The sequence below is a fragment of the Chelon labrosus genome, assembly GCF_963514085.1.
Source record: "Chelon labrosus genome assembly, chromosome: 3".
NCBI classification, from domain to species: Eukaryota; Metazoa; Chordata; class Actinopteri; order Mugiliformes; family Mugilidae; genus Chelon; species Chelon labrosus.
Window position 1 is genome coordinate 26,556,248 of NC_140339.1, and position 24,599 is coordinate 26,580,846.

The 24,599-nt window shown below is 38.9% G+C and overlaps 2 protein-coding genes across 4 annotated transcripts; one reads left to right on the forward strand and one right to left on the reverse strand.

Moving 5' to 3' along the window:
• Positions 1-1,155: 1,155 nt before the first annotated feature.
• On the forward strand, positions 1,156-10,108 carry btbd10b (BTB (POZ) domain containing 10b). 3 transcript variants are annotated; one of them, XM_084541033.1, is made up of 9 exons: positions 1,156-1,319; positions 1,739-1,886; positions 3,160-3,356; positions 3,726-4,041; positions 4,133-4,235; positions 5,645-5,765; positions 6,772-6,969; positions 7,059-7,169; positions 8,220-10,108. In XM_084541033.1, the coding sequence occupies exons 2-9, from the start codon at positions 1,786-1,788 to the stop codon at positions 8,549-8,551; spliced, it is 1,479 nt and encodes a 492-aa protein (XP_084397159.1). In that variant the 5' UTR covers positions 1,156-1,319; positions 1,739-1,785; the 3' UTR covers positions 8,552-10,108. The 3 variants fall into 3 exon arrangements, with proteins under 3 accessions (XP_084397159.1, XP_084397160.1, XP_084397161.1); XM_084541034.1 differs by having other exon boundaries at positions 1,157-1,319; positions 3,163-3,356; XM_084541035.1 differs by lacking the exon at positions 1,739-1,886 and having other exon boundaries at positions 1,160-1,319; positions 3,163-3,356.
• Positions 10,109-11,063: 955 nt separating this feature from the next.
• LOC311486155 (basic helix-loop-helix ARNT-like protein 1) lies at positions 11,064-14,806 on the reverse strand (the record flags this gene model as incomplete). The annotated part of the gene is made up of 9 exons (XM_084541916.1): positions 11,064-11,140; positions 11,237-11,316; positions 12,540-12,771; positions 12,906-13,025; positions 13,132-13,249; positions 13,346-13,438; positions 14,173-14,255; positions 14,341-14,533; positions 14,801-14,806. The coding sequence occupies 9 exons, from the start codon at positions 14,804-14,806 to the stop codon at positions 11,064-11,066; spliced, it is 1,002 nt and encodes a 333-aa protein (XP_084398042.1).
• Positions 14,807-24,599: the final 9,793 nt, after the last annotated feature.

Consider the following 24,599-nt stretch of genomic DNA (forward strand, 5'->3'; position numbering starts at 1 on the left):
TTAGCATAGATGGAGCCTACCTCTTTCTATAAAGCACACCACTGTTTACCCCATAGTTTCTGTGCTGCTCTGTCCTCCAAGGATGGCTTAAAGTCTTGGCCTGGGTCATCCACAAGCTAACTGGCCATGACCCCGCAACCCACTCCCCATGAATAGCTGATATTGCTGCTGCTACAGGCTATTGCAGGAATTACTATGTCTTTGATTCCCCATCTGTATATGGTTCATTTGTATGTTTTTAAATTTCCTCTTCAGTCCTTCTCATTTATCTTTATCTTAGGCAGAAATGGACACAGCAGCATTATGATATTGGACTACATGAAGCTGATTTCCTATTATTTCTTCATTCATTTATCTATGCAGCCATAGCATGACTGTAGACTGATACAATCTCTGAAGCATTTGGTGCGACTTGTCAACACTTTCTATTTCCTTCTGGTTCAAATGCACCATTGATATGTAGTGTAAAGAACTGTTTTCATCCTCTGTGATCTTAACACAAACCACAAGATGGACAAACCCTAAAAAGTATGGAAGGAAGCTCACAGAGGAGGATTAAATCGGTCTGAGTTGTCTGGACTTTAAAGCACATTCTATAATAGTGCTACATATTGATTTTATATGCATTTCATAAGATGTGGTTTTATTTATTTATTTGTATATGTGTATGGTTATAATGTGGCATAAATATTTTAATAGTTCTCCCAGATCCAAATAAAAATTATATTTTTATGATGTAATTTAAATTGATTCAAACTGCAGTATGGGGATGTAATTTAAATTGATTCAAACTCCAGTATGGGGAAAAACATAACAACTGTTTTCTAAGACACGCAATGTATAAAACTATGGAATGTGAATTATTTGGTCTCATTTATAATGTTTGGTTTCCCTGTGGGTACATTTGAAAACATTTTGAAAACATTCGTTTCAGTCTGTCTGTGCCTTGTAAACGATCACGTTTGATAATAAAGTTAGCAAAAAAAAAAAAAAAAAAAAGATATCGCGAGACGTGTGAGACAGTCGTCTTTCTCTATTCCCTTTTAAGGAAAAAGTGAAAATCGTTCTACCGGCTGTTGAAAACAAGTTGATCACATTCACATGATTTTTTATTTTCAAAACTAGTTCCCTTTTTAGACAAAACTCATAAGATTAGCTCGTGCAGCTGCAACAGATATCATTTCTAGCTTTGCGTGCGTCATCACGTCAAGCCATTAACGGTCGTCACGTCGCACGTCAGTTGGGTGTTTTGAAAGGAGATGACTCGGTAGCTGGCGAGCGATTGGGATTATACTACAAAGGAAAACGTAGCCGGCTAGGTAATCCTTTTAAAACGTTTCCATATGTGCCTTGAATATTTCAGTCTGTATGTCAGTACTGTGGGACGGCTTCACCAGCCACACCGCCGTCTCGGAATGTCACGTTAATACTGTCGTAGTGTGCCGCTAGCCGATCCAGCTAATGTTAGTTAGCTAGGCATGCTAACACAGCAAAGTATCCAGCGTAATCGTATGGTGACTCAGACAGCAACGTTGACAGCACTCTGTTCAGAGATTATTGTTCATGCAGCATTTTGACGACAATGACTGCTGTGTTTGTTGAGATTCGTTTATATTCAACTCCTCAGCACACGTAAAGTCTGATTATTTTGTTAACCGATAGCTTGTGGTTTGGTCTGCTATGATCTGATCAGAGGGACCCAACTGACTTGTTGATGTCGCCATTAATTGTTGACTAGATTATGAACGGTGAACGATCCAGAGCGGACTCCCCCCTATATGGGTGATGGCAGCACGTCTGCAGTCATATGACAGTAACTCCAGTGACACCGAAAACTGGGAGCGAAACGCAACGAGTCGACCTCGCAAACTCTGCAAGCATTCGAGGTGAGCCAGATGAAGATCTGTGAGACCTGCTGGGAAAGTAGCTATCAGCTGTTGCTCACAGCTCAAATATATCAGATGGTAAACATACAGTATCAGTTTGTGTATCAGATAAGCTATTTCCATGATGTCCGTGACTCTTATCTCGTGTTATGTGATAACACAAAACACCAGATAAAAAGTTGGTATAATGTGTTGCAGTACAGTATGATATTGTACTGTAATAACGATTTCCTGATTATCTGTTTGGTAACTATCATTACTATGATTTATGTAATGTTGAAACTCTGTTAGCAGTGTTGTTTCATAGCAGTGTTTCAAATATGTAATATTTGAAAATCTAATTGGGTTTATTGACCAGGTATTTAATTATCTGTATTGACCAAAGGCACACAATCGCCTGTTGTTAATTTAGTGGAAATAAAGAGGGAGCAGTTTTCCATAATGACAAAGTAGTTTTAAACAACCTGATGTAAGATATTTGTGTAAAACACAGGCAGCCAGGAGAAGTATCTCTAAATAGTAAAGTTAGGTCTGGTTTTTGAAAGCATTTCTCTCAACTCATATTCTGATCTAATGTCTCCTTCATTCTACCCTTTCTTGTTGCATTTAGGAGGGCAGAAAAAAAGTAGTCAGGAGTGTGTCAAAACCCCAATTTTGTGTCAGATTGGACATCAAAGGTTATGTCAACAAGAGTCGACTGCAATTTAAGCTTTAACCAAGTGTGTCACACAGTTATTAGAATCTTCTCTACAATGTGGTATATCTGGTTAGTCTGGTTGTTGCATACGGTTCCTATGCAAGCTTGTTGTAGCCAATGTACTGTTTTAAACACCGACCAGGCAAAGCATTATGACCTCCTGCCTAATATTGTGTAGGTCCACCGTGTCACTCCAAAACAGCTCAGCTCATCAAATGGACATGGGCCTTCTGAGGGTGTCCTGTGGTGTCTGGCAACATAATGTCGTTAGTGGGGGCCTTTTTGTCCTATGGGTTGAGGGGAGGGGCCTCTGTGGATCAGGTTTGTTCCAGTGCATCCCACAGATACTTGATCAGTTTGGGATCTAGTGAATTTGGAGGCCAGGTCAACTGTTTTTTCATGTTTTTTCTGAACTGTTTTTGTGTGTGTGCCTGTGTCCAGCTGCATCCTGCTGGGGATGGCTGCTGCCATCAAGGAGTGTCATTGCTATGTGGTGGGGTGAATGTCTAAGTAACATCCACATGAATGCCAGGTCTAAAAGTTTGACTTTGACTTGCGTCACGTGTCTTGTAAAAGCAGCAGTCAGGCCCGAGCATCTCGAGTGGAGGCAGAACAGAGGAAGATGAGCCTGCATGGTGCCAGTGGTGGCTGTGAACGCTCACGTGACCGCCGCCGCTCCAGTGATCGCTCCAGGGACTCCTCACATGAGAGAGAAGGCCAGCTAACCCCCTGCATACGCAACGTCACCTCACCCACCCGCCAACACAACAGTGGTGAGTATGCATGGAAAGAACAGAGGGCTTATATGGATGTCATGTAAGAGTTTTGCAGCTCTTAGCAGCTACGGTTGAGAACAGCTGACTGCATTTATCAACTTACAATATACTGCTGTTGTTTTTGGCTTTGAATAGATCAAGACAGTACTTATCCACCTGTTGGCATTTAAACCTAGCCTACATGTTCTGAGTCTTGTTGTTAATACTCACATAGCTGCTGAAGTCTATTTGTTCAAGGATGTTTCTCATAAATGCAAATACCTTAATCAAGCTGCAACTTGGTGTGTGTACTCATTCCTGACCTTATGTTCATTCTGTTCTTTGAGTCCGAATTTAAAAGTCATTGTTCTGCCTGTCTGCATCTAGACCGTGAACGAGATGGTGGTCCGCCATCGAGGCCTAGTAGTCCACGGCCTCAGAGAGTCTCACCCAGTGGTTCCAGCAGCAGCGGCGTAGTGAGCAGTCGCAACAGTAGCTTGTCCAGTACTGAAGGCACTTTCAAAAGCTTGGCAGTGGGAGAAATGGTCTTTGTCTATGAGAATCCTAAGGAGGGAGGCGCATGTGCCACTGTTGGAAACCGAAACATTAGGACCTCAGAGAGAGTTACCTTGATTGTTGACAACACCCGCTTTGTAGTAGATCCTTCCATCTTCACTGCACAACCCAATACCATGTTGGGCAGGTACATCATAACTTTTATTAGCATCATCTTTTTTATTCTGCATTTCCTGTTTCTATAATTAAGAAAATAAAGCAACTCTTCTGTATTTCAGAATGTTTGGATCTGGAAGAGAACATAATTTCACACGGCCCAACGAGAAGGGAGAGTATGAGGTGGCCGAGGGCATTAGCTCAACGGTTTTCAGAGCAATTCTGGTCAGTTTCTCTCTTATCATTTTCTCTATTTATATAAAATGTGGGAGACTAAAACTTAAAAACACACATTATAACACAGTTCAAGCTCAACTCAAACTGGCTAAAGCAGCAACATTCATTTATAAAAACTGGCACCTAGTTAAAACTAGGAATGTCCCGATTGGTATCAGGAGATTCAAGATCAGGAGTTTAGGTCGGCCCTAAACCAAAAATGTGTCCCTGTAGCGTCGAATGTCTTCTTTTTCTGCTGTTTTAGTGGCTACCATCAAGGCTGCCCGAAAACGAAGTACAAGAAGAACCAAAATCATGTGACTAAACATGTCTGTTGTATGGAAATATTTAATTCTGGAAAATGAAGTCAGTCAGAAATTTGTGGATGTTTCGCAAGGTGGTAGTAAGAGATCGTCATTCAATACTACCAACCTGATGGCCACAAACACACACAAAAAAAACAGTACGCCAAGTACAACAACAAACACTGAACGTTGTGTTTAAAAGAAAAGTTTTCTCGAGACAGCGTCAAGCAAAAAATATTACAGAGAGGGTTAGGAAGTTAGAACAGCCCGTTTATGTCTGACAGAACAGAATGTTTTATGGAGCCCTGGAGAGATACTGTCTCTTTACTACATTAGCTTTGACAGCTTTATTTACAGTTGCACGGTGCACACGTGATCTAGGAGAATATAAATAAGACAAGAAAAGCCTTTATGAATCTCCAGGGGAGGAAAATATTTTTGTTTTTATTCAGATGGGACCGGAACTCGGATCGGCTGATACTGAATATTAAAAGATCAGTATAGGATTGGTTGGCAAGGACATTCTAGGTTAAAACTGTTAATTGAACAAGTTACAATTATTATTAGACTGGATTATGAAAATATAATTTACTTTTTGATGAAGTGAGAGTTGTTGACTTCCCTGGAACAATATTTTTTTTAAAAAGTTACATTTTAATGTAATTTACCTCTGAAATGCTTAGAAAGCCAAACTGTAGTCTTTGCACATACACCATATGAACGACACCACTCCATGCTGCCGAGTGTATGAAACATGTGAGACTGGGATGACAAAGCGAATCTGAGTTTGATTTCATTGTTCGACTTTTAGTGACGGACATACACATTAACAGGCTTTAAACCAAAGTGCTGCATCTCAATTACTGGCTAACTGCACATTACCTTTGATCTACCGAGAACCCTCTCTGTAAATGTTTAACAGACTTTGTTATGAATGAGTTTTGTATCATATGAAACTATAAATGATCTGTTAGATGGCAAAACAATGAATACATGGTTTTATCCTGAAAGAATTTCAGTTTTTGTTTTTGAAGTATTTTTATGTTATAAATTAAGGGATTAGCAGAGTGTTTGAAATGACTGCCTCCTTTGTGATTTCTGTCTAATTGACAGGATTATTATAAATCTGGGATAATCCGTTGTCCTGATGGAATCTCCATCCCTGAGTTGCGGGAGGCGTGTGACTATCTATGCATCTCCTTCGACTACAGCACCATCAAATGCAGAGATCTCAGTGAGTATTTCACTCCATGGTGCTGGAACTGTTAGTGTTTGAGTGAACAAGAGAAAGTAAATAACAATTAACCAACTCGAACCCAGTGCCCTCATTGTCATTGCACAGCTGTACAGCAAAATGAACATGTTCTTTATGTTGCAGGGATTTTATGTTTCTGTTTTGAACAGCACATTTTCAGCATAGAGCCAACCAAAAAATAGCTTTTCAAAGCTTTATAGCTTTTATTCCCAAGATAAAGTGACTGAGCCTCAGGCTAAGATATGTCTGGCATCTTTCTTTTTAAATGTGATTATTTGACAAAGGTCTCCAGCTAGATTGTTTGTTTCCCTGCTCTTAGTGACTGATAGGAGTTTTTATAGTTTTCAGTGCAGTAACTGTGAAAGAAGGGCGCCTGAAACTATAATGGCTGCTCAAATTGCACTTGTTCGTCAACAGTACTTTACAGCTGTAATTTACTAGGATGGCACTCATGCATTCTGCTGTAATGGAGGCAGTACTATTGACAATTCAATTGCTGAGTGTTCAGATTAATTGTTTCTATGATGCATCATGATGCATCATGATATTTTCTGCTTTATTCACACTGAACAAAGGAAAGGGAAGTTTGTGTTAGACTGAATCCATTCCTTGATCAAAACACAGTCATATGCAATAATATAGATAAACTGATATTAAGTATAATTTTTTTTATCCTATTCTATTTCATTATTTATCTTTTATACGCTACTCATTTTACTCGTTATTTTTTTTCTGCCCTTTCTGTATGCAGTTGCAAACTGCAATTTCCCCATTGCGGGACAAATAAAGGTTTTTCTTATTCTTATTCTTATATAGTTGATTATAAAAGCACCCACAAATTGCATGTATCTAATCTTGTGTGGGGAAAGGTGAAATCTGTCAGTGGAGAGGAGAGGGCCTATTTGCATACTGCTTCAGCGTGTGTTTACTTTCTTTGGAGAGCTGCTATGAATTGCTTCACATCCTCAGTTCTCCTTTTTAATAGGTGCCCTAATGCACGAGCTTTCCAACGATGGAGCTCGGCGTCAGTTTGAGTTTTACCTCGAGGAAATGGTTCTGCCTTTGATGGTGGCCAGTGCTCAGAGCGGAGAGAGGGAATGTCACATTGTAGTCCTTACTGATGATGATGTGGTGGACTGGGATGAAGAATATCCACCGCAAATGGGAGAGGAGTATTCACAGAGTGAGTACTCGCTAAAGAACGCAGACACGCAAAGGATGCGTATACAAATCACGCACATCTGATAAATGATGTTTTTGTTCTTTTTGCAGTCATTTACAGCACAAAACTGTACAGATTTTTCAAGTACATTGAGAACCGAGATGTTGCCAAATCAGTTTTAAAGGAGAGAGGATTGAAGAAAATAAGACTGGGCATTGAAGGTAAGACTTCTCAGTAATTAAATTGAACGTTATAATGACATGTTTATCATTTCAAATGGGTTGAACAGTATGCAAAAAACATACTTAAAGCAGCTGCCATGAAAGAGCTGTATTGGCTAAGATGCAAAATGGCCTGTTAGTGGAATTTTCTTTGTCTTGCCATGTTGATTTTAGCTTGATGATGAATCAAACTAAAATCCATAATTTTGTCTGTTTCAGTCAAAGACTGAATCAGACAAAACCACTGTCCCTGCATAGACCAGCATCTATCATTAACCCGCTGCCGCAGACAGACGGACTATCGGAACGGCAGCGGGTTAATGATAGATGCTGGTTTCTGCATGCACAGTGGTTTTGTCTGATCTCCTGTTACTCAGTGCCAGTAGAACTTGGAGAGATTCTGACTGTTGGGGGAAAATCAGTGTTATCCGTCAAAGAAAGCAAACACTTTGCCTGTACTCCAAATGGTTCAATAACAGCTTTAAATTTTCTTTGGGTATGCGAAAATTACAGGAATTTCAAGTGGTTAATCTAATATTTCACCTTACATGATATAGTTTAGTGGTGTACCTACATTGAAATCAATTTAACTTCTGGGTTTCTGAGGTAACATGCACATCTAATGCACTGATAGGTTCATAAATAAATGGTAGAAGAAACCATTTTTTGTGTGTGTATCTACATATTTTACATACTGTACTTGCTCTTTAGACCAGTATATTTAATGGTTACATACACACGCACACTCCTCTTCCATTTTTTTTTGTTTTGGTTGCAGTGATTTCAGTACAAGTATCTGATTTTCAGCATTTATTAGCTCCAGCTCCAACATGATCCTCTCAGTTTCAGCTACTATTGTCTGTAGTATAGGAAATAGGCTAAAAGGAACATAACACAGTGACATGTAAATCATACTGCTGCGTGACGTGGACGCACCAGTTCACAGGTATAAATTATCACAAGGCGCTGTGTAAATTAGACGTACAAAATCACCAAGCCTATAATTTCACTTGCACAGAGCTTACGGTTTTATCCTCTCTGTGTTGACAGGCTATCCGACATATAAAGAGAAAGTCAAGAAAAGACCAGGAGGTCGTCCAGAGGTCATTTACAACTACGTCCAGAGGCCCTTCATCCGCATGTCCTGGGAAAAGGAGGAGGGTAAAAGCCGCCATGTGGACTTCCAGTGTGTTAAGTCCAAGTCCATTACCAACCTGGCGGCGGCAGCAGCAGACATCCCTCAAGACCAGCTGGTGGTGTTGCACCCTGGTCCCCAAGTGGATGAACTGGACATCCTGCCTAATCACCCACCCAGTGGGAATCACTACAGCAACAACTACAGCAACGAGCCTGATCCAGATGCACCTTCACCTGCTGTCTGAGGACACACTGGTCCTCTTTCAATGCCTCTGCCCCTCTCCTATTCTTCTAGTTCTACTCCCAGCATGCTGCAGCATGGAGCGCCAGGGGCACCATAACCATATTGCCTTGACACCTCCTTTGCAGCCTTAGAGCCTCAAGAACCTGGATGACTGTAGAAAAAAAGAAAAACAAGGAACACGAGACTGGTGAAAAGAAGAGTTCACTGTTGTTTTCATTTTGTTTTTTTACTTGACCAAAGGAATTTATTTTTGTTTGGGGGGGGGAGGGGTCAGTAAACATATAGTATTAACATTATTATTTACATTATTATTGTACCTTAATTTGATGGGTTTGGCTGAGCACTTTTGTGGTGTCACTGTTTTCTCACAGGTTTTGTTTCACTGATCATTTTGATTTTGGTTCTCTTGGGTGGCCTAACTACTAAATGTGCATTTATGGGATGAATGCAAGAATCGCTAATGAGAAAATCTGACTTTCTGGTCATGGAAAAAAATCAGTTATCACCACTTAGTGTCATGACCACCAGCTGAACTCCTCTCAGATGTCTTTGAATCTTGTACCGGGATATGTAGTCATTGGCTGGATCTGATATGTGATGTTATGCTCCTTCCGCAGCCAAGATATTAAGCACAGCACAAGCTGTTGTGGTCAGAATCTTTTTGTGCAAAACTTGAAATTGTTGTTAAAAAATAAAACAAAAAAATCCTGAAATAAAGGTAAAAATAAAAATTTGGTGTATATTTGAGATATTATTGTAAAACGCGATGCAGCCCAATAGGGTTGACCATCATTATTAAATCTGAAAATGTTGAAAAAGAAAGAAAATGCCTAAAAGATTTTGTGAGACAGACCAGGAGTTGTTGATGAAATCAGAATTAATCAGTCATTTCACTGCGCCGTGATTAGAAGATCCCATGGTGCCTCCTGGTGCAGCTGTAAAACATCTGGCTGCATTAAATTGCACACAGGGGAATGACTTAATCCAACTTAAATGTCATCATCCTAAAGCCTTCCCTGACACTGTACATCCTTGTGGTAAAACATAGTAAGTAATGTGAATATGAGATATTGTCGCCTTTCTCCTAAAAAGTTTTCTCATGTGTGATGCTACTTTGCATTTACCACTGTAAATGCCATCTGAAGAGCTGTCACCTGACTTGACTACGAACATTAAAAGCAAATACAGTTATATTTTCTGTATCTGTTTCATTTAGTCATTAAGCAAAAAAATAAAAAATAAAAAAAAAAACCTCAAATGAACTTGTGCCACAAGTGTAGGAAAATTCATAATAAATCAGAAAATATACTTCAGTGCATCAAAAGAAAAAATGAAAACTGGTTTGAGGAAAGTAATATGTGAAACGTATTTTTATGTGAAGGGCTACTTTATACACTGAATGCCATGTAGCAGTCTTCTTCTCGATGTCAACTTCTAATAAACACCATATGTATAATAAGAAAAATACATATTACTACATTCATTTAATTCACAAGTTTAAAAAGGCACCTGGAGATGCCTTGGAGGATGAATGTGAAGACACTCTGCCTGATCTGCACGTGAATAGTGATTTGATGTCAGAGCCAGAATTCATTAATAAAATTAGTAATTACTATATCTTTATAGTCAATATTGTCAGATCTGTGTTCATTCTTTTTTCTTTTTTTTTTTTTGCTTCAACAGAGGGATGTGAACTGGTCACTGGTAGGAAGGCGGGTGACATGGAACATGAGCAAGGGTAAACTTTTCTTTGTAGAGTGATGACATTTACATATCATATGATTTATAAAGATGGCCTACCAGGAAGAGCAGCCAATGCCACCAACCAGTTCCTAATAGACCTTCCAGTCCTGAAGACCGAGCCCTCGTTGTAAGCAACATCTGCAGCTTCCATGTCGTCAAAAACACCCTCTTCTGGCTGGATTGATGTCAAGTCTTACGTTGCTGACGTCCTAGTCCTGGTTGGCTCTTCTCCCTGCCCGTTCTGTCAACCTTTTCCACCACCAGGTTTTTCATAGCTGCTAGGGCCACAGATGGAAATGTCTGCTCAGACACCCTCTGGTCCTCTGAGATGACGCTGAAGATGTCCATTCTTTCACCAGGTGACAGTAAATAACATTTATAAAATCAACCTATAAGCAATAGGCAATCTGTCTATTTTCAAATCTTTTATGTGTTATGCTGAATTATTTGATCTTCTGAAATACCAGATTGTTCTATTTTAAATCTCTGGCTATGCTCAGGCTCAGATTCATCTACCTGAAAATGGCCAGTGATGGGGTAGTTGGAGCTACACAGTATCACATGCAAGATACAGGTGAATGTTAAAACCACAAAATGTTGAAGTGAACCAGTATGGATTCAAAATCACTGTCATTTACACTGAAAGAGTTTCTGGACACCAGATTCTTATCTTATATTAAAATATACACAGACACCTTATTTATGATGCTTTAGATCTATAGAAATAATTATTTATACCTCTGGATCTCCGATAATTCCTCTGCTATCATTCACCCAATCTTCCCATCTCCTGCCCTCGTACCACCAGGAACTCCAGGCACTGTTTGGAAGTCTGACTTCCCTCCACCTGCAACAAAACAAAGCTTTGTAAGACGTGACCCGTGTTTAGCACGGGTTTCTTCTACCAGTGTTTAAAACAAAGGTCAGGAAGGGTCACCGTCACCTGGTATTTGTATACTGGCCATCATCTGTGTGGAGGCAGCAGGGCGATGATAACAGTTCTCGGGTCTTCCACTTGAAGGACTACAACGTCAAAGACAAGAGTTTAAAATAATGAATGTGCTTCATGTCATTGTTCAAACTATTCACTAAATGTCAAGAGTCGGCCAGCAGCCACTCACACCCATGTTTCTCTGTTAAATTATATTATGGGCATATTTTAGGATCAACACGCCATATGGCTGTTGACCAGTCTGTTGGTCCACCTTGATTCAGTCTGAAATATCTCAACAACTGGCAGATAGGTTACTATGAGTTTACACAGACTTCCATGGCTCAGAGTAGGATACAGATGGACTACTCTGCGTGACACCAGCAGGTCAAAATCTTTTCTATCCTTTTGAATATCTTAATACTATGAGGTGGATGTTGGTGCAAACATTTATGGTTTGATAATGGATAATGAATTATATATAATATAGTAAGTAGTTTCGATCTGCTGACTTTTTATTTAGTGCCAACAGTTTAGCCTTGGCCGTAGACTGGGCCGATAGATCTACATTAATAAAGAAAATAAAAGAAATAAACATGACACATAAAAGCTCAAATAATAATGATATTATATAAAAAATAAAAAAAACATTAACATGATTTTATCTTATGTCTGGAAAAGTCAGTTTCACTCACCTGACTACTGTACTGGTGGAGACGATGTACTCCACCTCTTTCGTCCAAGGGTTCATAAAACTGAACCAGCAGCTTCTGAGTGTGATGAACGAGCCATCTTTTAATTTTAACTTGTAGCAGTTTGTATTGATCTTCTCTCTCATTTGCAGCACTTTCAGCGGACAGCAGCAGAGGGAGGCAAGCACAGAAAATGGATGAACTGTCCGCAGGCCAAATGAACTACAGCGCTGCTTTCACCTATTGCTCCCTTCTGCTTCAGAAATGGCATCAAAGCGCTGTAATTCCACTGGTGCACATGAGGCAGCCACACTCAGTCTCATGCGCTGAATCAAAGTAATAATCAAGACGAATCGCTTACCTTTCCTGTGACATTCTGCTAAATGAGAAATATCATCTTCATGAAAGTATTCATAAAATGACGTTCCCAACAGCTCTTGAGGGAGATAAGCTAAAATAGCAGTGGCCCTATGAAAACAAAATAAAAAAAATAGTTTTTTTGTGATACTGGGGAATTTAATAAACCAATAAAGGAAATCTATCAGAAATACTATCTGACGCTTAAATGACAAGAAGTAGAAGCACGTAATGTGACATTAGTTTCTGTGGCAGAAGGTTTTCACCTTTGATCAGCAAAGACAAACTTCCCATCAATGGCGTGACGTGAAACAAACTCCATGGGCTTAATCTTGATGGGATTCTGCACTGGCTGGGAAGCAGTGTTTGGATGGAACCGACCAACAGCCACCAGACAGCTTAAATTACTTTCATCGTTATTTTCATCCAGATTGACCTCAGTCGAGGAACAGCTTTTTAAGTAGCCTACACTGTGCACGGTGCAGAAACCATTACAGTCTGCAGAAAAAAAAAAAAAGAACAAGTTTTTTTTTTTTTTGTGGATTTAAAAGATAAGTACTTCTAATGCATGGTCTTCAGCAGAACACAATAGATTGAACACAGCATGCACAACTGCGAGGAAAGGCCGCTACCAGAGGAATAAAGGATTTCGTCTTCCACATTGCACTTCATCCTGCAGAAAAACGAGCGTCTGACCCCAGAAGAGAGTCGTAGCGAACACGGGTTGATGTCTGTCTTCACTAAAAGACCACCTGAAAGACAAATGTTCAAAAGAAGGCAACAGTGGAGGTACATACCACCAACCAGTGACAAAAATAAGACACTGTAGCAACAGGACAGTACAGAGATGTGGATTACCTTTGGCACTCATGACTGTCTCTTGTAGTACAGTATCTGTTGAGGACAACTGCTCCTTGACTTTGGGAATGTCTTTAGGGTGCAGGTAATCAAACAGGCTCTTGCCAATCAGGTCATTCTGCAGAAAATACAGGAGGAAAGGTGAGGGTGGACACTAGTAAAGTTAAATATGTAGAGCACTGGAGACATGAAATAAATACGGAGCAGCACCTACCTGGCTGTAGTTGAGGACTTTGTGTACTGACTCTGAAATGAACAGTATTTTTCCTCGATCACATTCAACAACAAACAGAAAGCCATCAGCTTCCTGTGGACAAGAGTTGAGGGTTTGAAAATAAAAATAAAAGTCACAGCAAGGCAGAAATGCTTCACAGGGAAGATACTACTATAACATATGAATGGGAATCACATTCTTGCATCACAAGCACGTCTCCTGGAAATTGTATATTTTTTCCCAGTCAACGGTGCTGACAGATCTAAATTGCAGTTCAAGTTTTCACCCAAACCATCCTGTTTATCTGATATGTTAACCATGAACTCATCCGAGAATACTGTTGTCACTGTAAATGGAAAACAAGCATTAGATTTATGTTTTAACATTCAGTATCAACATTTTTTGCAACTTGCCCATCATCCCTTCAGTATGTTGGTAGAAAATGTAATTGGGTCATAATGGCATTTTCTCCAAACTGCAATTTTTGTTGCATAAAGATTTTTGTTTCTAGGGGGCAGGGTGACATGGAGAGCTTCTGTACTTGGATGTGATCAATGAGGGTTTAAAATGAAGCCCTCAGCCCTCAATTAATGGAAAATATACAGCGCTACTGTACTAGCATATCATATGATATACCTTATTGTTGCATTTACTGTATATAGAAAGAACTTGGTTACATTACATAGCTACTAAATAGCCATTCAAATTACTAGTAGGTTGTACAGGTGCTTTTCCTTGCTTATTCTTTTTGTGCTCCAGCTTTACAAAATGCACTTAGTAATGTCTAGTGTATGTTTTTGATCTGGATTGAAAGTGCAACCACATACCCTCAGTATCAAGTGTTTGAAGTCTTCCTCTGATAAGAACGCAGGTTTGTGGTTAACGTCCGTGTAGCTGTTGGCAGCAGAACCTGAGTTTCAGAAACAAACTGTTAACCAGATCTTAAAATACTAGTCGTTCTCAGTTTCTGAGTATCAACACAACCATTATCTGACCTCGTAACGTCTTCATGTGCTGGACTGCCTTTCGTAAGACTGAGAGTTTGTCCAGTTTGCCTGATTTGGTTTTACATGTGGGCACTAGTGACGCCAGCTCATCTATGAAGCTGTTCATCTTGTCCCTGCGTCTCTTCTCTATCTGACTGTGTGTCCTCCTGCAACACAAACATCGGGGAGATAATTTCCATTCCTGCTTTCATAGCTGTAATTGTTGTTCATGTGAAAACAAAAGCAGCTGTGATTACCTTGCATTCCGGTCGCAGCTTTGCTGCTGGTAGTTACAGTTCCTGTACGAGAAGAAATGGATTTGTATTTGAATTAGATACGAAGTGGCACTTTTTAGAAAATGTTAAGCAGCGTTTTAATCCACAGTTTACATTAAAGGAAATCCTGTGACCAGAAAATGCAGTTAGGTCCATGCATGTTTTGATCACTGATACTTTCAACTGTTAATCACCAACATGTCTAAGTTACAGTTATATAATGAATTATCAGATTTTGTACCTGTTTAACTAATAAGATAGCTCATGCAGATTATAAACTAATGTTCATAAACAACAACATAGCAGTCTAAGAAATGATTAATCTGACAAACACATGAGATTTAAATCCAGAACCACATACTAAAACAAAAAAAAAACAAAGAAATATCTCTTTCCTTGTTTCTTTTTTCTTGCTTTTTGTCTGTGTTACCTAGTATACATTAGTCTAATTGATGTCTGTTTTTCACACAGCCATCATTCAGCATCAGGGTCCACTGGACTGCTGTGGTTTTATAATGTATATGCAGTTTAAGCTTTGTTGTTCCAATATGAATTAATCTCTTGCCATAATATTTAAAGAAAAATTCTGACTTATAGCAGAACAGTAGGACTGAATCCATACATAGTCCGACTTACAGGTATTCAGTGGAGCTTGCTTTTCTTTTGAGAAAGAAGTTCTTGCTGGTTGTGGCAGTGGAGCTGTTGGCCAGGTTGGCTGATTGTGACAACATAAATCTGCTTGTCGTAGATGAAATGTCCATGCTTTAGTCTGTCAGGTCCATGCGGAGACGACTTCAAAGAAATACTGATGGGTTCACATAAAACACAGACGTCAGGTCATCATTACACTCATGCCAATGTCAAAGCAGCATGATCAGAACAGTTGGTACTTACAGCATGTGAGACCAGGAGGATTTCAAAGAGGCTCTCCACACATCTTATTCACCTTCTTCACAGTCACTACATACACTTGAATAAAGCAGCTAAGAGTCAGGAGTGATATATATGAGAGGAAACTGACCCTTAATCAAGATATAATGAGACACTCAAAGCTTAGCAAGATGAACTTGGTGCACTTTAGTTAGATAACCAGAATGATTTCACTCAAGGTGATTTTTGAGAACATGTATACGTTTGGCTGAAGGCTTAAGTGTAGATTAAAATCAGCGTTGCCTAATGCATTTGATGTCCAGGATCTGATGTAAGTGTCCTGTGGAATGATCCTGGTCTGAGGTAATTACATTAAAGGCTGCTGTTTTGCAACATAAATAACCAGTTCTCCAACTCTCACATATGTTTAGACTAACTTTTAGAAATCCATCTGAAAACTATAGTGACATTGTCATCATAAAACCAAAAAGAGCAAGAGGATGAAAATAAAAGTTGAATAATGCGAACAGATGGTGAGACGAATCACACACCTATTTTGTCAGAAATGTGATATTTTTGTTGTTTTTTGCTGGGGATTAAAGCATCATGTTGTCCTTCCAGTTTCCAACGCAACATCCTCATATTACTAAACATGATAATCCCAGTTGTAATCCCAGTGTTATTAGCCTGGTTTCAGATATTTCTATTATGTAACTGCGTCTTTGGTTTCATCACATCATACTGAAATGAAACCGTCTCTTTGAAATGTTCTGCTTTTTTATTTGATTTAACAAAGTAACCATACTTAAAAACTTGACACAAATAATTAAAACCCTTCCACTGCAACCCTTCATCTTTACACTTTAGGAAAACGTATAAAAAAATAACTCCCTTTGTGTATTAAATGGACTAAAATCAATCTTTTTCATTAGAATCATAGTGGATATAATGCTGCTAGACTCTGGTCAACTGGTTAGTATGGTAATCTGATTATGTGGTTACTTTTAGTACTTGTAGTAGCAGTGACAGTGGTTGCTATGACTTATACTAACATAAATTACATATATTAAATATTCACAAAATAAAAAGACAGCTTGAAAACCAAACACAAAGAAAAAGACACTAAACATTCTGGCATATAACGACACTAGGATAGATATCTGTTGCAGAGAGACTTCTCACCACATGCTGGCAGTAGAGCACAACAAACAGATTAAACAGCATCTATCACCACAGTCCATTTATGAGAGCTTTCAAAGGTGATTTTTCATTGTAAAAGTCAAATAATTGTAATTCAACCAGTTAAACAAGTTTAAGGTAGTACTGAAACGTACCATATTAATAGATTGATAAATTCTAAGTGAAATTTGTAATGTTTTTTTTGTAATGGTGTCAGACAAACTGAGAGATATTTTTGTTTCTACGAACATGTGAGGATTCTTGTGACGTTGAATGATGAGGTATCACCCGGACTGACAGAGTCATCCATAAGTGTCTCTGAGTGTAATGCTTGAATTTGACAGTAGAATCAATATCTAACTGAATAACTTGTTGTTTTGACTTTGAATGTGTGCACCAAGATTCTGCCAAGGCTTGGTTGTCTTTTTATCCTCAGTTTTTTTTGTTTTTTTTTCCCTGCCAGATTTCGTGGGTGTGTAGGTAACATTCTGATCTGGTCCTCCGAACTTTGGTCAAAAGTTCAGCCCAACTTGGAAACATCTGCCGTTCATATTAACACCAACAACATGTGGAGCCTAACAGTAGCTGCTTCATTTGACAACAACCCACAGCAACAATTCAAATGGGTGATGCACACATGACTCAAACTATCATAAATTACATAAAATGGGTGATGCAAACATCACCCATTTGGACAGTAAAACACGGTGAATGCAATTCAGTGCAATTAAATTTTATTTATGTAGCATCAGTAACAATACAAATCGTCTCAAGACGCTTTACAAAACCCGGCCTGAGACCCTAGAGCAAGCACTTGTTTATGGCGACGGCAGCAAGGAAATGCTCCCTCTTAATAGGAAGAAACATTGAGCGGGACCCAGCTCATATGGAGGGACCCACCTGATTGAGGCCAGCCAGGTAGAGACAGAAATAGAGAGAAAAGAGAGCAGCAGGAGGAACAAGATAATCATACATCTGACTAAAGTATAGAATCTGATCATGATACAAATACAAGATATACCTGATGCACGTTACATGACAGTTTGATAATGAATATAAATAAATCTTCTGTCACAGGTGAGTTAGCTGCATCAATGATTGAATATAGGAGGCATCATAGGCAGGTTGAAGAATGATGCACTCAGGTAGGAATAGGTAACTGCAGGCTATGAAGACTGGGTAGGCTGATGAGTCCAGGAACACAGATGAGTAGTATGGAGCTCCACAGACCAGAAGCATACAACTCGAAGCTAGATACACTCAGAAGAAGATGGAAGAGCGAGGAAATGGAGAGAGTAGTAAGAGAGAAGAAATTAGAGGTCAGGAGCTCGGTGCCATGAATGCTTGTTTGGTTAAAGTTTTTAATGAAGCACCTGAATGAATGTCTGCAATGACTGCACATTTCTTATATGTCAGGTTCAGAAACCAATTCAGTGGTGTCCATTTTACTACTGGGCGTCCCTCAGATGTCCAGGATTCCCACCTCCCACTCTTTGGTCGTGTTGTGTGGTCAAAATAAGCAGATGCAGCAGTCCTGCAGTGTAACTTTATATTCTATTCATTTGATTAGGCAGATGCTTTGTGCAGCTCCATTTAACATCTTGGCTGATATCAGTATTTAAGCATAACGGCACAGGCAAACAACTTTTTCATTTAGTGATTGTTTCTGCAGCCTGAACATGGACATGAATGCCATCAGCACACACCACACAACACATAACGTTATACAGGGGGCATCTGTGGACTGAAAGAATGTGAGAACATACATGATCAGTTTGGCAGGACATCTTAATCAGCACCGTTACAAAATGATATGATGACTTAGAATTTTATTTTTATAATTTATTTTTTTATTTTCTTTTGCCCTTTTTCTTAGCAGCTGGGCGAGGGCGGGCTCCAGTGTCATCTAATTTAATATAACTCATCCAGAGAGCGATGAACATGCAACGTTATACTTTATTTAACTCCAACCATCTGCTCTCTCTGTAGGATAATGTGTCGGTGTTCCACATATTGGCATGTGCGAAATTAAATGATAAAAGTGTGGCAATATAGCAGCATTTCTGGATCCTCAAATAAAAGTCTTCTCTGTAACATAATCAAATCAATCTCCCATGTTCTTGTAATTGTGTTTCTCACAGTAGATCAATCCAGGATTAAGAAGAAATTGCTTATTCTGTATGCACTTGGAGAAACTTAAACACTAAATAGTCTTGATAGATCACTCAGCTCATGCGCACAGATGCAAAATAACATCTTATGCAGCCACATAATGCAAAATTCATTAGGACTAAAAAAAGAAAATAAACCATATTCAGTACAATTTAAACAAGTTGGAAAACTTAAAATAGTACATCTGCACATTTAAAGCAATATGCTCAGTATTTATGAAACACTGATACTTGGAAATAAAAAAATCATTGACGGAAGACAAAATATCTAAAAGTAGCTACTGAATTTATGTATACTGTATATCCTGTACAGATATCCTGTGATGTGGATGACTGAGCAGAAACACTGTATGTCAAAATACGTGCACAGATGTGTCGGACATCATGCTATCTCATTTAGCCTCCCCGCCTGTAACCAAAACATTGTGAGAAGCAATTTGTATTCCTGAGAAGGAGACGCCGACGAAGAAGAAAAGACAATAAAGCACTACAATGTGAAACTAGAGGAGAGGCAGAGACGCGGAAGGTCAAGTGTCTGAGTCAGACAAAAGTAATTCGAGACATGACGTGCTAATGGCAGCTAGTCTCTTGGCTGTATCATAGCACGACACCGACCAAAGGCTCGATGCTCTGTAATTATGAACATGTCACGGTCAAAACCTAATTACACAGAGAGTTACTTAAAACATGAAACAAGGCTGATTTTCAGTATACACTGTGTGTTTTTTCTTGTCTCTCCAGCCTTTAAAAGACACAGATGATGAACCGTCTGAAACCAGTGTATGAATCATAAGAAAAAGAAACACAACAATGTTTTTTACTCAGTCATATCCTTGCAACTGCTGAATGATAGGAGTGAAAGAAATGGTTTATCTGATCAAAAACTAGTCAAAACTAAAGCATGACTAAATGTTTTGACTTTTAGTCATGTCACTATTTATCTTTTTACAACTGATTTCATTCTTATTTAATTTATTCTTCTGAACGGTTATTTATTTAATGAGTAACATCATTTATTTTACTTACTTCACATGAGCGTGTGAGTCATTTTTTTAAACCCGTTCTCGTCTTTCCTGACGCAGGATAACTTTAACATATGGACGTTTGGACTGTCTCGAGATGTAAATTCATTAACTGGGGATTAGTACTACTGGGTTTGGGAGCAAGGGGGGGGGGGGGCTGTCAATAAGCTTGGACCCCCCTGTTTGCCCTGTTAAGTAGTAGTGGTGTTCTGTCAGTGAACCGAAGCAACACTTTTACCGTTCAAACAGGGTTTATGAATAAACTGAATCATTTTGTGTGTCCCACAGCAAACTAATGCTTCAGTTAGTTGATTAATCTTGTCACCTTGTGTCATCTTTGGTCCATCGAACAGTTCAAAACTGAAAAATTGATAAAGACAAGCAGCAAATATTCAGTCAGAAAGTTTTTTCTCCTTATCAAATAGCATCTAGTTGTGTGCACTTCATGTCATTTTGACCTACGTCTAGTTCCCAGTTTCCCTTTGTGTCTTTAAGGGTGAGCATTTTATCTAACAGCTACTTACTTACTTTAATTATTTCCGTTATTATAATTTGTGTTGGAAGTTCTTTGTATTTTTATATTTAAACGTGATGCACACATTTCCAGAGGACAAATCTGAGTAGAAAATCATGCTCAAAATCCTTGTTTCATTTTGTTGATACACGCATCAGATGTTTTCACAGAGGCGATTAGAGCTATTTTGTTTTAGTCGCTCTATAAATCAGAGCATACCAGCCAGTATTACAAGCTTCTGAGTTGTTCTGTGAAATCTCTGCTCACTGTTACTAATGCATGATAAATTGAACAAATAGAAGTTTGGCCTGTCTTGAGTTGTGTGTTCATTTACTACGGATATGGAGATTTCTGATTCAGAGTGTGAGCAACAACAAATTATTTCCTTTAAAGATATACAGTATACTGTAAAATTGCACAGTTTTTATTGGAGAACAACATTTGCTGTTAAAAATGTTACTAGACATCACAATGAAACTTACATTCTTTAAGACTATATTTTTTTGCATTAGACTTGATACCAGTCGGGAGATAGACTGGAGACCTGTCCAGGGTGTACCCCGCCTCTCGCCCGTTGACAGCTGGGATAGGCTCCAGCCTAAAACACAGTGCAAAATGAATGCAATATTTCTCCATGTTTCTCCACATTTATGTTTCTCTTTCCGCACCTTTAGCACTCCTTGTAGTGTTTGGTTTCCCACAGATGACTGGTCCGGGGTGACTGGTTTCCATGACAACGCCTCAGACTAGGCCCCATGTTTTATCGTGTTAGGGAGGTTTGCACTTGAGTGTCAAGAGGAGCAGTCTTACAGCTTTTCTTTAGCTTTTGTCCACGAAGATATTAGTTTTACTGAGATTTGATTATATGATTACTACATCCATCCTTTGTCCACATTCAAACAAACAATAGAAAAAAGGAAGGGGCTGGCTGCTGGTGTTGTGCGTTTATGAGTCTATTTTTAAGTATTTCCGAGTGACCCAAAAAGGGAAAGCCAAACTGCTGTATATGAGTAGTTCTGTAGCTCCGGTGGTAGAGTTTTGTGCGTCTGTAGAGGCCAAGAGTATACTCTGGAGGGAGGAGGAGTGGGAATGAGAGAGCTATGAAGGAAATTGCACTTTGAAGTTTTATCCACGGCAAGGCACCTTTAAGTTCCATTTCCACATGCACTGTAAGTCAAGTTTTTTTTCAGTGTAGAAACATAAATTATTTTGCTTTGTGGATTTTACACATAATGCTCAAGAGTTCTACTTACAGGACATTATTTGCTTAAAAAGTAGTCGACATTATTCTTCAGATGGATGTTAGAGCTACCAGTAACGCGTCGGTGAGTGATTATTTGAATGGTAAATCCATGCGTTTTTTAAAGGCGCATCAGACACTAAAGCTCTGCACTTGTGGAACCACAAAGAACAACAGAGAGAAGTAGACGATCAGTGCAACAGTGAAAGCAAAAGTAGATTAAAAGATAATTCAAGTGACTCTGGAATTCTAAGTCAATTAGTCGAAGGCTGAAAGGCATGGAAAGGCTAAAAACACAGTAAAGCTGGTAGCCGGGGTTGAGTGGAAGCTGAAGGGGAACAGGAAGAAGACTGAAGAAGAATGAAAGAAGTTGGGAAGTCGCAGGTAAGAGAGCTGGAATGAGAGAGAGACAGAGGCTGTGTGTTACAGAGAGAGAGGAGAGACTGTATCTCAGCTGGACACACCGTTGTAATAATATGTGCACATCTCTTTTCTGTTGACTGCCATCAGGGAATTTTCTCTGTCCCAGATTTAAAAAATTGAGAAATACTTCCTGTTGAGCTGTTGCCTGGCAACACAGACTAGAGATTTGGAGGCATGGGAATCGTGGTTATTATTTATGTATTTATTTTAGTTTTTTTTTTTAAAACGGGAAGAATTAGCTGCGTGGATAAAATGACGACTGGCATATTGATGTGTGACAATGCGTGGGAGCAGGATCTATTTTTATCTCTTGAACTTGTTTATTTAAAAAGAACAAGAACAGAAGAGCATGGCTAGCAACTGATGAAGCAATGTCTGATGCACTATACACGTGCTAGCTAATTTTCAACTCTAGTCCCTTGATGGGTCTTACTAAGCCTTCATTGAGACATTTATTACTTTCACAATCAACACTGTTTATGTACAACAAAAGCAATTATGGCAGACTGTGACAACCTATGCAAGAAACAAACAATACACAACTGTTCTGAAACATTTGGAACATGATCTTTGGTGACTAATTGACGTCATGGTTGTAGTTCAGGCCAGACTTCAACCAGGAACAGCAGTTGTTGTTGAGAAAATGTTAAAATCTCTGTTTTAAACTGGCAGGTTTTCCAGAGGGTTGAGGCTTTAACTGAAAATGCAATTTATCCTAAGGAGGTCTTACAGTGTCTAATTCGACCGTTTCCTTCTCTTGTATTACAGGTGTTAACTGCAGTACGCTGTTGTCTTGTTAAGAAAAGGTGACACTTACATGTAAGTGTGAGGTTCCTCATACGTGTCATAGTCATATGGTCATATGTGATAGGCGTCAAGGTATCAGATATAATAACTATGATAACTGGCAGTCATTTTATCTGTCACCATAACGCTCACCATCCTTGACATCTTTTGCCATCTAAGTTCAGTCTTCAGTACATATAACATGGTGTCAAAATCAGCTAACACAAGTACTGTGCTTTTCTCCTCTAGAAAAAACCAAAAAAACATCACCGTAACAATCTTTATCACCCGAGTTCTCCTGGGCCACATATCTGTGATTTTCTAGTGTGTTGCTTTTGAAGACAATGAAAAATGATGTATTTATATTTATGGTGTAAGGAGTTTCTGAAATCCAAAAGAACTCAGTAAAATGAAAATGACACGCATACACTGAGACTCTTCAGAGGTGTTCAGACGTGTTATTGCAACGGCGACCTTTCGAGGTCAGACATCACCATCGAGGGTCAGGCTGTGTCTGGTCTGTTTCATTCCGCTGATAAGTCAAATATAAATATACACACTCCAGCCTCACTTCCTTCTTCCTCCTTGCAGTTAAAATAACAGAACAAATACATCATTTACCCTGTTTAATTTGAACTTACTGGTTTGTTCAAGAATTCCAACATGACATTATTTAAACTTGCACATGTTTGATTTTAAGAAATAAGTTGTTAAATAAAGAGTTATACACTTGTGTCTTAAAATATAGATACATTCCTGCACGTACGTTTGAGAAGTTTCTTGTTGTGGCAGCTTTTCTGAATCTTTATCACTTATTGTCACTATCTGGTCATGTATAATGTGAAAAGCAGTCTCTCATACAGGTATCTCATTATTTTAAATTCTTAAACTGCTTGGTCAAAAACGTATCTAAGACTGTGTCTATAGCAGCCAAATGTTCCCATCCAGTTTATCTAAGAGCAGCTGGTCTCTGTTATTATGAGGGGACCTTAAGAAAGTGGACATGTGTTCATTATACGTAGCAACAAAGGACAAGAGGCCACCAACCTCCTAGACATGGAGTATACATTTTAAACATGACCTCTCTGGAGTTAAATAGCTTTCAGCCATCCTCTCCAGAGATGGAGTGTTTTTGTGTGACTGAACTCTGTCGTGGGCTCCTGTCAGCTGTTTCTAAATGCTAATCAGTATGCCTATTATTCAGGGCCAAACCGTCTGTGGAGCACAACCGATCCCAGCATAGTCATAATAATAAATGGTGTCTCAGCAAAGCAGTGGATGAGCAGTAGATGAGTAACACATCAACACATCACATTCAGAGGAGCTAAAGGAAAAGAAAACCAGTTCATAAACATCCACACCACAAATGTAATGTAAATCAGATGTTCTTTGATTATCTGGTTGTGTCTTTGATCCTCTCAACAAATTCTTATTTCTATGGTCGAGTCCAGATAATAAAAAAAGCAGGAGAATAAAAGCATTACATAGGCATTAATATATTTTGAAATGACATTGGGTGGATTCTTTCAGGACAGTCAAACGTTGCATTGATGTAGTTAGACCTGTGAAATTATTACATAATCCCCTGATCACAATTATTTTAGCTGATTACAATTATTTTTTGCACAATTGTAAGAATCGTTTCCATATAAAGTATTTCCATCTCTGTTTCCACGTCGTTTGCCATAGTTTGACGTTTAGTCTAGTGTCCCCTTTTTCTCCTACGGTCTAATGCCACCTGAGGGGAGAATCCGTGCCACCAACTAATTATTTTGATCTTCTAATTTC

What these genes read in the sequence shown, in the direction of transcription:
- btbd10b (XM_084541033.1), top strand. Translation starts at nt 1,786, where the DNA reads ATGGCAGCACGTCTGCAGTCATATGACAGTAACTCCAGTGACACCGAA. An exon ending in AAACTCTGCAAGCATTCGAG is followed by an intron (nt 1,887 to 3,159) that starts GTGAGCCAGATG and finishes GTCTTGTAAAAG; the next exon opens with CAGCAGTCAGGCCCGAGCAT. An exon ending in AATAAGACTGGGCATTGAAG is followed by an intron (nt 7,170 to 8,219) that starts GTAAGACTTCTC and finishes CTGTGTTGACAG; the next exon opens with GCTATCCGACATATAAAGAG.